This window comes from Odocoileus virginianus, chromosome 2 (genome assembly GCF_023699985.2).
Source record: "Odocoileus virginianus isolate 20LAN1187 ecotype Illinois chromosome 2, Ovbor_1.2, whole genome shotgun sequence".
Classification (NCBI taxonomy): Eukaryota; Metazoa; Chordata; class Mammalia; order Artiodactyla; family Cervidae; genus Odocoileus; species Odocoileus virginianus.
The window spans coordinates 58,749,680-58,763,120 of NC_069675.1; the positions used below are offsets into that span (position 1 = coordinate 58,749,680).

At 37.7% G+C, this 13,441-nt stretch overlaps 1 protein-coding gene across 9 annotated transcripts in view; it reads right to left on the minus strand.

Moving 5' to 3' along the window:
* WDPCP (WD repeat containing planar cell polarity effector) overlaps positions 1 to 13,441 on the minus strand; it is a 273,308-nt gene that overhangs the window by 171,064 nt on the left and 88,803 nt on the right. For all 9 annotated transcript variants that reach the window (XR_011492660.1, XM_070480150.1, XM_070480148.1 and 6 more), the window contains one exon: positions 10,620 to 10,704. Coding sequence is in view for 8 of the 9 variants with exons in the window: in XM_070480150.1 (XP_070336251.1) it covers positions 10,620 to 10,680 (61 nt within the window). In the remaining variant the exon portion in view is untranslated. The remainder of the gene's footprint in view (positions 1 to 10,619; positions 10,705 to 13,441) is intronic.

The window sequence follows — 13,441 nt, forward strand, 5'->3', positions numbered from 1 at the left end:
GTGTCCCACTGACCACTCAGGGACAACTTAAACACAAGAATAAATAATGGTACTAATGGATTAAAATCACCGAATAAAATGGTACCTGAGCCCATAGGGACAAATTAAGTTAAAAATATATTTAGGGACTTCCCTGGCATTTCTGCTTTATTGACTATGCAAAAGCCTTCAACTGTGTAGATCACAATATACTGTGAAAAATTCTGAAAGAGATGGGAATACCAGACCACCTGACCTACCTCTTGAGAAACCTGTATGCAGGTCAGGAAGCAACAGTTAGAACTGGACATGGAACAACAGACTGGTTCCAAATAGGAAAAAGTACATCAAGGCTGTATATTGTCACCCTGCTTATTTAACTTATATGCAGAGTACATCATGAGAAATGCTGGGCTGGAGGAAGCACAAGCTGGAATCAAGATTGCTGGGAGAAATATCAATAACCTCAGATATGCAGATGACACCACCCTTATAGCAGAGAGGGAAGAGGAACTAAAGAGCCTCTTGATGAAAGTGAAAGAGGAGAGTGAAAAAGTTGGCTTAAAGCTCAGCATTCAGAAAACTAAGATCATGGCATCTGGTCCCATCACTTCATGGCAAATAGATGGGGAGACAGTGGAAACAGTGTCAGACTCCAAAATCACTGCAGATGGTGACTGAAATTAAAAGACGCTTACTCCTTGGAAGGAAAGTTATGACCAACCTAGATAGCATATTAAAAAGCAGAGACATTACTTTGCCAACAAAGGTCCGTCTGGTCAAGGCTATGGTTTCTCAAAGTGGTCATGTATGGATGTGAGAGTTGGACTGTGAAGAAAGCTGAGCACCGAAGAATTGATGCTTTTAAACTGTGGTGTTGGAGAAGACTCTTGAGAGTTCCCTGGACTGCAAGGAGATACAACCAGTTCATCCTAAAGGAGATCAGTCCTGGGTGTTCATTGGAAGGACTGATGCTGAAGCTGAAACTCCAGTACTTTGGCCACCTCATGTGAAGAGTTGACTCACTGGAAAAGACCCTGATGCTGGGAGGATTGGGGGCAGAAGGAGAAGGGGGCGACAGAGGATGAGATGGCTGGATCGCATCACCAACTCGATGGGCATGAGTTTAAGTGAACTCCGGGAGTTGGTGATGGACAGGGAGGCCTGGTGTGCTGTGATTTATGGGGTCTCAAAGAGTCGGACACAACTGAGCGACTGAACTGAACTGAACTGGCAGTCCAGTGGTTAACACTCTGTGCTTCCAATACAAGGGGAACGGGTTCAAACCTTGGTCAGAGAACTAAGAGCCCACATGGCAAAATAAATAAATAAAATAAAAGATCATCACAGACCACTCATGCTTTTAAAAAATACATACACATATTAAAATATATTTAAAGTTTAATGAGGAATAAGATATTCACATATTTTCAAGGTAACACCTTATAAAATATTAATTCTAAAGGAGAAAGTAACTTTGCAGTGGAGCAGCCTAGCAGACACCACCTTAACCAAGTGATCATGAACACTGTCAGTAAAGACACAGATTGGAATTGTGCACTGCATGTTAGGATACACTGAGAATACAGCATTATTCTTCTGTATACTTCCCACCAAACAAGCATAATCTGCACCTACTTATGAGGAAACTTCAAATGTATCTAAATTTAGGGATATACTACAAAGTAAGTGGTATAAAATCTTCAGAAGTGTTGAAGTCACAGAAGTTAAAAAATAAATTTTAAAAAATTTAAAAGTTGAAGGATTTCTTTCAGAATTAGAGGTTAAAGAGACAAGATAATGTGACATAATTCTAAACAACCGTGTGCTATGAAAAGAATAATTGGGGCTTCCCTGGTGGCTCAATGGTAAAGAATCTGCCTACCAAAGCAGGAGACATGGGTCTGACTCCTGATCCAGGAACCCGCACGTCACTGAGCAGCTAAGCCCATGTGCCCAACAGCCTGTGCTCTGCAACGAGAAGCCACAGCAACGAGAAGCTGCACAGTGCAGCTACAGAACAGCCCGCTCTTGTCACAACTAGAGAAGGCCTGCACAGCAATAAGACCCTGCACAACCAAAAAATAAATTAATTTTTTTTAAAAAGGACAATGGGTGAAACTCTTGAGTGTTAGATGGTAGTACTATCATTGCCATTAATTTCTTGATTCTGATGGTTATATACATGACACTGGACAACACTTTTTCTTTAGGAAACACACACTAAAGTATTTGGGAGTGGTGAGGCATCAGGTTGATAACTTACTCTTAAATAGTTCAAGAAAAAAAATTCTCTGTACGAGCAAGTTTTCAATAAAACTTTGCGATTATTTCAGATTATTTAGAATAACATTTATCAAAAAGATAAGAAATAACAAATGTTGGTGAGGGATGTGGAGAACACGGAACACTTCAGCACTGCTGGAAATGTAAATCAGTGCATTCACTATGGAAAACAGTAAGCAGGATTCTCAAAAAATTAACAGTAGAAATATCATGTGATCCAGCAGCTTCCCCTCTGGGTATTTATCCAAGGAATATAAAAACATTAATTCAAAAAGATATAGGTACCATTATATCATGATCATTGCAGCATTATTTACAATAGCCAAGATCTAGGTACCCCCATCAACAAATGAATGGATAAAGATGTGGTATATATTCAGAATGGAATTAAGCCATCAAAAGAATGAAATCCTACCATTTGTGACAACTTGAATGGACCTTGAGGGCGTTATGCTAAATGAAACAAGTCAGAGAGAGAGAAATGCCACAGGACTCCACTTACACGCAGAATCTTAAAAAAATAAATAAATAAACCACAAGCTCACAGACACAGGGAACAGACTGGTTGCCAAAGTCAGGAGGGTGAAGGGGAGGGTAGATGAAATGGGTGAAGGGGATCAAAAGGCACAAACTTCAGTTATAAAATAAACAAGTCATGGGGATATCATGTACAGCATGGTGACTCCAGTTAATAACGATGTATTGCATATTTTAAAATTGCAGAGATAAATATTAAAATTTTGTATCACAGGAAAAAAAAATTATAACCACGTATGGTGGTAGATGTTAACCAGACTTACCAAATCATTATGCTGTACACTAGAAACTAACTTTATGTTATAACTCAATTATACCTCAATTCAAAAACTACTTTAAATGTTAAAACATAATGCGAACATGTAAGAGGGTTACAAACTTAGTCTCAATGGCAGTGAAGGCTTCTCCAGGTGACTTAGTAAAGCTGAGCCCTAAAAGTGTAGGATTGCACATGGGTTCAAAAAGAATGTTCCCAGGAAGGAGAACAGAGAAGCCCTGCTGAAGATCCAGTTGGGGCAGATCTTACTGCCTCCTGGGAACTGTGTGCACCACTGTCTTTGGTCATAGCATTCATTTCCTTTTTTTTCTATTATTGTTATGCCTATGTCAATATAATTTGGCTTCTTGGTTACAGAAGTAATGTGTTCACTGTATAAAATCAAGAACAAAATAGTTTAGTTTCCTGTATTTCCGCTCTTCAGAGACAGCTATTCATAACACTGTGTTTTTCTCTTGAGTTTTTTCTGAATACATTTGTTGTTGTTGTTCAGTGGCTCAGTGGCCGACTCTTTCCAACCCCACGAACTGCAGCATGCCAGGCTTCCCTGTTCTTCTCTTATCTCCTGGCATTTTCTGAATGTGTATTTATTACTAAATAAAAGTTATGCCAAAGAATTGATGCCTTCGAATTGTGGTGCTGAAGAACTCTTGATAGTCCTTTGGACTGCAAGGAGGTCAAACCAGTCCATCCTAAAGGAAATCAGTCCTGAATATTCATTGCAAGGACCGATGCTGAAGCTGAAGCTCCAATACTTTAGCCACCTGATATGAACAGCCAACTCAGTGGAAAACACCCTGATGATGGGAAAGACTGAGCGCAGCAGAAGGGGGTGACAGAAGATGAGTGGTTGGATAGCATCACCGACTCAATGGACATGAGTTTGAGCAAACTCCTGGTGATAGTGAAGGACAGAGAAGCCTGGCATGCTGAAGTCATGGGGTTGCAAAGAGTTGAATAGCACTTAGCAACTGAATAACAATAACAATCCTGAAGACACAGCAATATTAAAATTAAGCCAACTGATAACCCTACAGAGGTCTCTAAGTGTCCAAGTGAAAGGAAGAATTGCACTTTAAATCTCTTTAAACCAAAAGTTAGAAATGATTAAGCTTACTGAGGAATGTGAGAGACCCATAAGCTTACTGCCTGCAATATGGGAGACCCAGGTTCTATCCCTGGGTTGGGAGGATCCCCTGGAGAAGAGCATGGCAAACTATTCCATTTTTCTGGCCTGAAGAATTCCATGGACATAGGAGTCTGGTCTGCTACAGTTCATGGGGTCACAAAGAGTTGGACATGACTAACATATACACTGAAGAATGCATGCTGAAAGTCAAGATAGGCTGAGAGCTAGGCCTCCTGAGTCAAACAAGTTGTGACTATAAAGGAAAGGTTCTTAAAGGAAAAAGTGTTACTCCACTGAACACACAAATGATAAGAAATTATAAGAAACAACTTTATTGGTGATAATGGAGAAAGAGTTGGCGACCTGTACAGATCAGCCATAACATTCCATAAGCCAAAGCCTAATGCAAAACACGGTCCTAACTCTTCAATTTTTATGAAGACTAAGAGAGGTGAAGAAGCTGCGGAAGAAATGTCTAAAGCTAACAGAGGCTGGTTTACAATGTTTAAGGAAAGAAACCATACTCAGACCATAAAAATACAAGGTGAAGTAACAAGTGTAGATGTAGAACCTGCACCAAGTGATCTAGAAGATCTAGCTAAAATAATTAATGAAGTGTTTGTGCTCAGTCACTCAGTTGGGTCCAGCTCTTTTGCAGTCCCATGGACTGTAGCCTGCCAGGCTCCTTCGTCCATGGAATTTCCCAGGCAAGAATACTGGGGTCAATTGCCATTTCCTCCTCCAAGGGATCTTCCTAATCCAGGAATCGAAGCCACATCTCCTGCGTTTCCTGCATTGGCAGGTGGATTCTTTATCACTGAGCCACCTGCTAAGTCCCAATTAACGAAGGTGGCTACGATAAACAACAAATATTCAATGTAGATAAACGACCTTCTATTGAAAGGAGATGCCATCTAGAAATTACATAGTTAGAGAGGAAAAGTCAATGACTGTTTTCAAAGTTTTGGAGGACAGGCTGACTCTCTTGTTAGGGGCTAATGCCGCTGGTGACTTGAAGTAGAAGCCAATGCACAGCCAATCCCAGGGCCCTTAAGATTCTGCTACATCCACTCTGATGTGCGCTATAAATGGAACTGCCAAGCCTGGGTGGCAGCACATCTGTTTATAACACGGCTTACTGAATAATTTAAGCCTACCATTGCGACCTACAGCTCAGAAACCAAGACTACTTTCAAAATATTACTGTCCATTGACGATGCATCTGGTCACTCAAGAACACTGACAGAAGATGTACAATTAGATTAATGTTGTTTTTATGATTGCTAGAACAACAATCATTCTGCAGTCCATGGATCAAGGAGTAATTTTGACTTGACATTCAAGTCTCATGGTTTACGAAAAACAGTTCTTAAGGCTATAGCTAGCTGCCATAAATAGTGATCCATATAATAGATCTGGGCAAATTCAACTGAAAACCTTTTGGGAATTCCCTAGTGGTCCAACAGTTAGGACTCATCACTTTCATTGCTGGGGCCTGTTTTCAATCTCTGGTCCAGGAATTAAGATCCTGTAAGCCATGTGGCATGGCAAAAAAAAAAAGAAAGAAAGAAAAGAACCTTCTGGAATGGATCCATCATTCTAGTTTTCAGTTGCAAAGCTGTGTCCAACTTTGCAACTCCACTCTGGACACCATTAAGAATATTCATATTTCATGGGAAGAAGTAAAAATATCAACATTAACACGGGTTTGGAAAAAGCTGGCTCCAACCCTCATGGACAACATTAAAGAGGTCAAGACTTCAGTGGAGGTAGTAATGTGATAAAAATAGCAAGAGAACTAGAATTAGAAGTGGAGTCTGAAGATGAGACTGAATTTCATTGCAATCTCATGAGAATATTTTAACACTTAAGGAGATGCTTCTTAGGTATGATTAAAGAAAGTGGTTTCTTGAGATAAAATAAGCCTGCTCCTAGTATGGATGCTATGAAGATTACTGAAATGATGACAAGAGATTTAGAATATTATGTAAACTTAGTTCATAAAATAGCAGCAGGATTCGAGAGGATTGACACCAGCTTTGAAAGTTTTACTTCAGGTAAAAATGCTAACAAACAGCATTGCATGCTATAGAGAAATCATTTGTGAAAAGTCCATCAATGTGGTGAACTTCACTGTCGTCTTATTTTAAGAAATTACCATAGGCTCTCCAACCTTCAGCAACCAAAACTTATCAACAATGAGGCAGGGCCCTCTACCAGCTAAAAGATTAAGACTTGCTTAAAGTTCCTATGATGTTCAGCAGTTTTAGCAATAAAATACTTTTTAATTAAGGTATATACAATGTTTTTAAAGACATAATGTTACTGCACACTAAATAGATGATTATTATTGTTATCGTTGTTCAGTTGCTAAGTCATGTCCAACTCTTTGCAACCCCATAGACTGCAGCACACCAGACTTCCCTGGCCTTCACTATCTCTAAGAGTTTGCTCCAACTCGTGTCCATTGAGTTGATGATGCTATCTAACCACCTCATCCTCTGCCACACTCTTTTCCTTTTATCTTCAACTTTTCTCAGCATCAGGGTCTTTTTCAATGAGTCAGTTCTTCACATCAGGCAGCCAAAGTATTAGAGCTTCAGCTTCAGCATCAATCCTTCCAATGAGTATTCAGGGTTGATTTCTTATAGGATTGACTGGTTTGATCTCCACGCTGTCCAAGGGACTCTCAAGAGTCTTCTCCAACACCACAGTTCAAAAGCAACAATTCTTTGGCACTCAGCCTTCTTTCTGGTCCAACTCTCACATATGTACATGACTACTGGAAAAACCATAGTTTTGACCATACGGACCTTTGTCAGCAAAGTGATGTCTCTGCTTTTTAATATGCTATCTAGGTTTGTCATAGTTTTTCTTCCAAAGAGCAATAACCTTTTAATTTCATGGCTGTAGTCACCATTTGCAATGATTCTGGAGCCCGAGAAAACAAAATCTGTCACTGTTTCCATTGTTTCTCCATCTACTTGCCATGAAGTGATGGGACCTGATGCCATGATCTTAGTTTTTTGAATGTTGAGTTTTAAGCCAGCTTTTTCACTCTCCTCTTTCATCTTCATCAAGAGGATCTTTAAGCTTTCTGCCATTAGGTTGGTTCATCTGCATATCTGAGGTTATTGATATTTCTCCCAGAAATCTTGATTTCAGCTTGAGCTTCATTCAGCCCAGCATTTTGCATGATGTGCTCTGCACAGAAGTTAAATAAGCAAGGTGACAACATACAGCCTTGACATAGCTCTGAAGTTTTTGCTGTATTTTCTGATTGGAATGTATCCCTCTGTCTCATTTTGCCTAAGTCTCCCTGTTTATGTCTATATATTAAGTAAATCAGTTATCTTTCCCAGTCTTGAAGGAGTGGCCTTCATAAGAAATGTCCTGTGACATCTCTGGCAGTCCAGTGTCTGACTCCACACCTCCATTGCAGAGTGCAAGAGTTCAGCCACTGGCTGGGGAACTCCAGTCGTGCATGCTGCAGTCCTGCACACAGACATTTTTTTTGTCTTCAGCCAGTATGTCAGTTCCCAGGGAGTGTCCCAGTTGGTTCCTGACTCTCTGGCAGATGCTTTAAGATTAGTAACTGGGTCCCCTTTACCTACAGTCCATATGTTTCTCAATCTTGTGTTTTGTGTTGAAAACTCAAATCAACTGAGTTTTCACACACCCCTTCAGCAGTGGGTTTTCTGTTCCCTGCAGTTTTATAATTTTCCTGGATACATTTCCCATTGGTTTTCAAAGTCAGGTATTTTAGGGGCTTGTCTCTCCTGCGTAGGATCTAGGGGTTGGGATGGCTGATGTGGAACCTGAATCCCTCACAACTGAGAGAGAAGATCCGTACCTTTGTTATCTCTCCCAGCTGTGGATTGCTGCGGCTGGGATGTGGTTTTTCCTCTTGGCAATACTGTCTGTCTGTCCTACCCATCTCAGTGCTATCCTTTTACCTTTTGTTGTGGAGGCTCTCTTCATCCATGTTCCATATGTACTTAATTAAATTTGTTGTACCTATGGGAAGAGGTGAGTTTCAGGCTCTTCCTATGCTAACATCTCAAACCCTCTCCTAAGAACATTATCTTTAAAGTTGCTGTGTGCCCTTTACCATTTCACTTCCACTCCCTTCCTTGTCAGAGCTATACTAAATTCTGTGTTTATAATCTAATGTTCTTTACAGTTCTTCCACATATACTTGTCTCCTGAAACAACACATTGTTTAATTTAGCCACTGTTTTTGAACTTTAAGTACAAGCATACTGTATGTATGCTGCAGCTTACTTTTTAAACTTTTTCCCTATAACATATTCCTGACATTCATCTATGCTGTTGCATACAGTTTCAACTCATTCATTTTCTCTGTTGCATAAATATATTTATCCATTCCCCTGCTGATTGACATTTGAATGGTTTCTAGCTAAGGATGAGTACTATTAAGAACATTTTCATACATGTTTCCTGGTGCACTCAAGTTATCAAGGCTTTCACTATGGTATATATCTAGGAGTTGAATTACTGGTCAGTAGGCAAAATACTTTGCCTACTGTATGAAACTCCAGTACTTTGGCCACCTGATGTGAAGTGCCAACTCATTAGAAAAGACCCTGATGCTGGGAAAGACCGAAGGCAGGAGGAGAAGGGGACGGCAGAGGACAAGGCGGCTGGATGGCATCACTGACTCAATAGACATGAGTTTGAGCAAGCTCCGAGAGACGGTGAAGGACAGGGAAGCCTGGCAAGCTGTAGTCCGTGGGGTCACAAAGAGTCAGACATGACTGAGCAACTGAACAACAACAACAAGGCAAAACAGGTAATGCCAAATTATTTCCTAAAATGGTTGGACCAACTCATACTTTCATCAGCAGTGAAATAAGTTTCTTCCCCTGTTTTTTTTTTCTTTCCCCAATTTCTTTTACTCATTTGAATTAAAACTTTTTTTCTGCTACATACTTTTACTTTCCAAAAGATTAATATAATTTTCAACTGTTTCCTGAAACATCTATATTTCATTTCTTGCTGCTCGTATTTAAAAGTGAGGCACTAGAAAGCTGATTAAAAGATCAATATACACGAACAGGGCTTGCCAACAGTGGGTTTCACTGACCACTCAGGGATCTGGGTGTTTCACTGGAAGACCACATTAAATATCAATGTAAATAGGCCTTCCTTCTGGGGCCAAGTAGTCTCTCCAGAGAGGACTCCCTCAACTTCTTCCTTCTGTGACATTCTGAGATTAAGATTAATTTGATTATAAAGGGATTAAGAATATTCCTATGTAGGCTTTCATTTCAGTTTTCCCTGTTTTCAGTTCAGCACCTCTCCCCTATCTTTTTCCATTGCAGCTAGTTTTGAACTTCCCAAAATCAAGTATTTCCAGTGTCTCACTACTTCTTATATAGATTTTCAAGTCTCTTTCTGATCACCTCATGCCGCAGTCTCATCCTTTTGCATTATCTGACTCCTCAAATTTCTGTACCTCTCAAGACTTTTGAAACCCAAGTTTGCTGTCAGTGGAATTTTCTGTAGACATCTGATATTCAGATTTTTGAGCTTTGGTAACTTTTCTATGCCTTCCAAAAACAACTCAACAGCAACTGTCTCCTTTCCTAGTCGCTTAGTCCTTGTGGGTTTACACCTTTATTAGAGTAATTCATTTACTCTTATTTTAGAAGAATCTTGGGAGGAAGCAAGTGTGTGTTAAGTTCACTTTAACTGGAAATTCTTTCCTTACATATTTTAAGCACATTAAATGTAATGAAATTATAATGACATCATCTGTAGTTGTATATTTGTTATAAATAAACAATGCTTTGCAAGGTAAACCGGTTTCTTAGAAATGATGCTGAAGACATTTAAATACATATGTCCTCCTAAATACAAGAGTTGCTTTAGATTTTTCAAAAGGAAAAGATTTTTTAAAAGATGTTTCCTAATGATATATACTTCATCCTCAAATACTAATAAACATTGTTAAAACAGATTTACATTACTCCCTTCGCAAAAAACAAGGATACAATTGTACATATGAGCTGTATGTTTGAAATACTCCTTTTATATCAAATAGAAATGCATTTACCATTTGCAAGCCTGTAAATATTTATGAATATAAACATGTTATTATGAACAATCTCAGGGAAAAAAGCTAGAAAATCTTACATATATCTTAAGAGGAAATAGATATTAGATGGATAAAAGTAATGTTTTAAACAGAAAATGTAACTCAAGTTCAAAAAAATAAGTTAATCAGAGTTAACTAAAAGAAATTCCTTTCCACCAGCCGATTTTTCATTAAGTATAAAGAAAATGATGCAGTTTCACGGAGAATCTAGGCTCTAACCTTTGCTATTAGGTATTTATATTATTGTAACTTATATTTGAAAAATATTGAAATTAATCCAGTTTATTTACCGCCAATGTGTAAGGTATTCTTCAAAGACCACAGGTGCAGTTCAGTCAAGCAGAATGACATCTGATGGCAGAAGGAATCTCTATCCTGTTTAAAAAATAATTAAGAAGAGGTGTCAATTAATTATCTTCTATTGCCAATAAAATCAAGATCCCTTAGAAATAATAAAAAGAATCATTTGTCACTACTGGTATTTGAGATACGGTTCATCAGAATAAACACAATTTAATATATCCTTAGTTAATCACCCAGAAATAAATGAAAAAAAATAATTTTTCCTAGATTTAGTACGTCATCACATTGAGAAACATAGTAAGAAGAATATATATATATTTGGGTTTCCAATAATATATGATTTTTACAACTGAGTATATTTAGAATTATTTAGTATTTAAAGTAAGGAAAAGAAATATCTGCTAGGTAGTTATTAAGTACAAAAACATTCTGTGGTGCATTTTTAATATAAAAAGCAAATATCTGCAATCTTTCACATGCAAACAGGCTAATTAAAATGGAATTCCCAAGATAAATGGTATATAGTTACTATTAGAGGAAACATATTTACTTAGATGTAAACTGTGTGAAACCACATTAGCATTCAAATTAATTTGTTCATCTGCATGTCATGATAGATCCAGATATTCTATACTACATTCATTTTTTTTAAAAAGATAGCAAAACTTTACATCTTATATTTCCTCCCAGTTCTAACAGCAGGGCTTAGTGATGGATATTATTTATACTTTAAAAACAATTAATTAGTGCTTCATTAATTTTGACTAATTGGAGGAAGGTCAATCTGGAAAAAAAAAAGAAAAGTAACATTTTACAAATATTTGAAAGGAATTTAAGTAACTTTCCAATGTTTGCTTGGAAATACATGTAAGTATTATACTACATGTAAATTTTCCTGTATATTAGAAATACATAAACTATTGACATTTTCTTTATACAGATCATAAAAAGAACTGTTATTTCCAACAAACTTCTGAATATTTTGTGACATCTACTATATGAAAATAATAACTTGAAAAATATTTTATGACATTTATTATATGGAGAAAAAAGCTCTCAGCTTCTTTAACATTAGGAGTGACTAAAAATATTTCCCCATAATATTTATGAATGATAATCCAAAATAATTTTAGACATAATACAGACTTTGTTAGTCTTTACTTCACCTTTACTTTTGACCTCAATGCACTTACAATCATCAAGATTCAGATGCATATTCAACTAATGACACATAGTTACTAATTATTGAAATGGCAGAGTAATCAATTTCACAGTATAACAAAAGGGCTCAAGGATGCTTGGAACAGCAGGGCACTGAGAAAGCTACTGAGAAATTATAAAATGTTCACAGGACCTCGGAGAAGCAAAGAATTTCACCAGTTAAATGATGATGATAGCAGCATATAATACTATGGACCTACCTGTGACAAGCATTCTTCTAAAATTTTACACATATTAACTCAAATATGTAACTCCTTGAAGTAGTATCACTATTACTCCTAAAATGAGGTAACTAAGACACAGAAAAGACATATAGCCAGCAGGTAGTAGAGGCGGGCTTTGAATCTAAAAGGACAGGTTTTCAGACTCTGCCCGCAACGACAGGACACTCACTGTATTGGGGTACACATAAGTGTACAGAGTGTATACACAGTAGTTTGAGTAAAACAACAGTGTTAGATCAAGAGGCATGGCAGAAAATAATAGAAAAATGAAGTTGCAAAGAGTAGCAAAAAACAGGCTGTAATAAATAGTAAATTTTGGATTGATCTGAAATCACTTTCTTCCTTGTACTAAAGTGCCTTAAAAGTTTAGAGATGAAACAAAAGACCCTTTGACCTCCAGATATGGTATTCTAACCAGAAGATGGCTGCCATATATATAGTAGTGGGCTCATTACCATGAAGGATGCAGTTCCTTACTAGCAGGCAATAGAGAAAAAGGGATATTAAAACTAACCTGTATTTTTCAATTCAACTATTATCTTTCTGATTTGTCACCTGGGAGTGACTAGAGAGGCTGCCATTATTCAAAATATTTCCAAAGCTGTGTTCTTTGAAATTGCTTTGAGTCAGTTTCACGAGACTTATTCAGAATTATCATAATTGTACTTTTTTAAGACTAAAATACTTACTTATATAGAATATGTAAACCACACCTTTGTCATTCAGATAGGTGAGGCCTGGAATATTGGTTTGAAGAATCAATTAATGAATGAGATTTCTGGCAGTCCAATAGTTAAGAATCCGAGTTCCCAATATAAGGGACATGGGTTCAATCTCTGGTCAGGGAACTAAGATTCTGTATGCTTCATGGCACCGCCTAAGAGTCAATTAATAAATTAAATAAATTCCATATTTATTAAACTTAATATGTGGACTCTAAACTCTTAACTACCTGGCTTCTTATTCTAACCTCTCACACACACGTACAGATGTGCTCAGTGATCAGCCATGTCCGACTCTTTGCAATCCTATGGACTGTAGCCTGCCAGACTCCTGTCCATGGAATTTCCACACAAGAATACTGGAGTGGGTTGCCATTTCCTACTCCAGGGAACCTTCCTGACCCAGGAAGACTCAAGTCTCCTGTGTCTCCTGAATTGCAGGTGGATTCTTTTACCGCTGAGTCACTAGGGAAATTCTCTAACTTCTCAGGTTACTCACTAATTTGCATAAATTACTTAATTTCTCTAAGTTTCCCCAAACATATAATGGGTATAATAAAGTACCTACCACAGGACTATTTTGAGGGTACCAATCTTAATATTGCTGCTGTAGTATCTGCTGCTATTACTCAAATGTCTAGC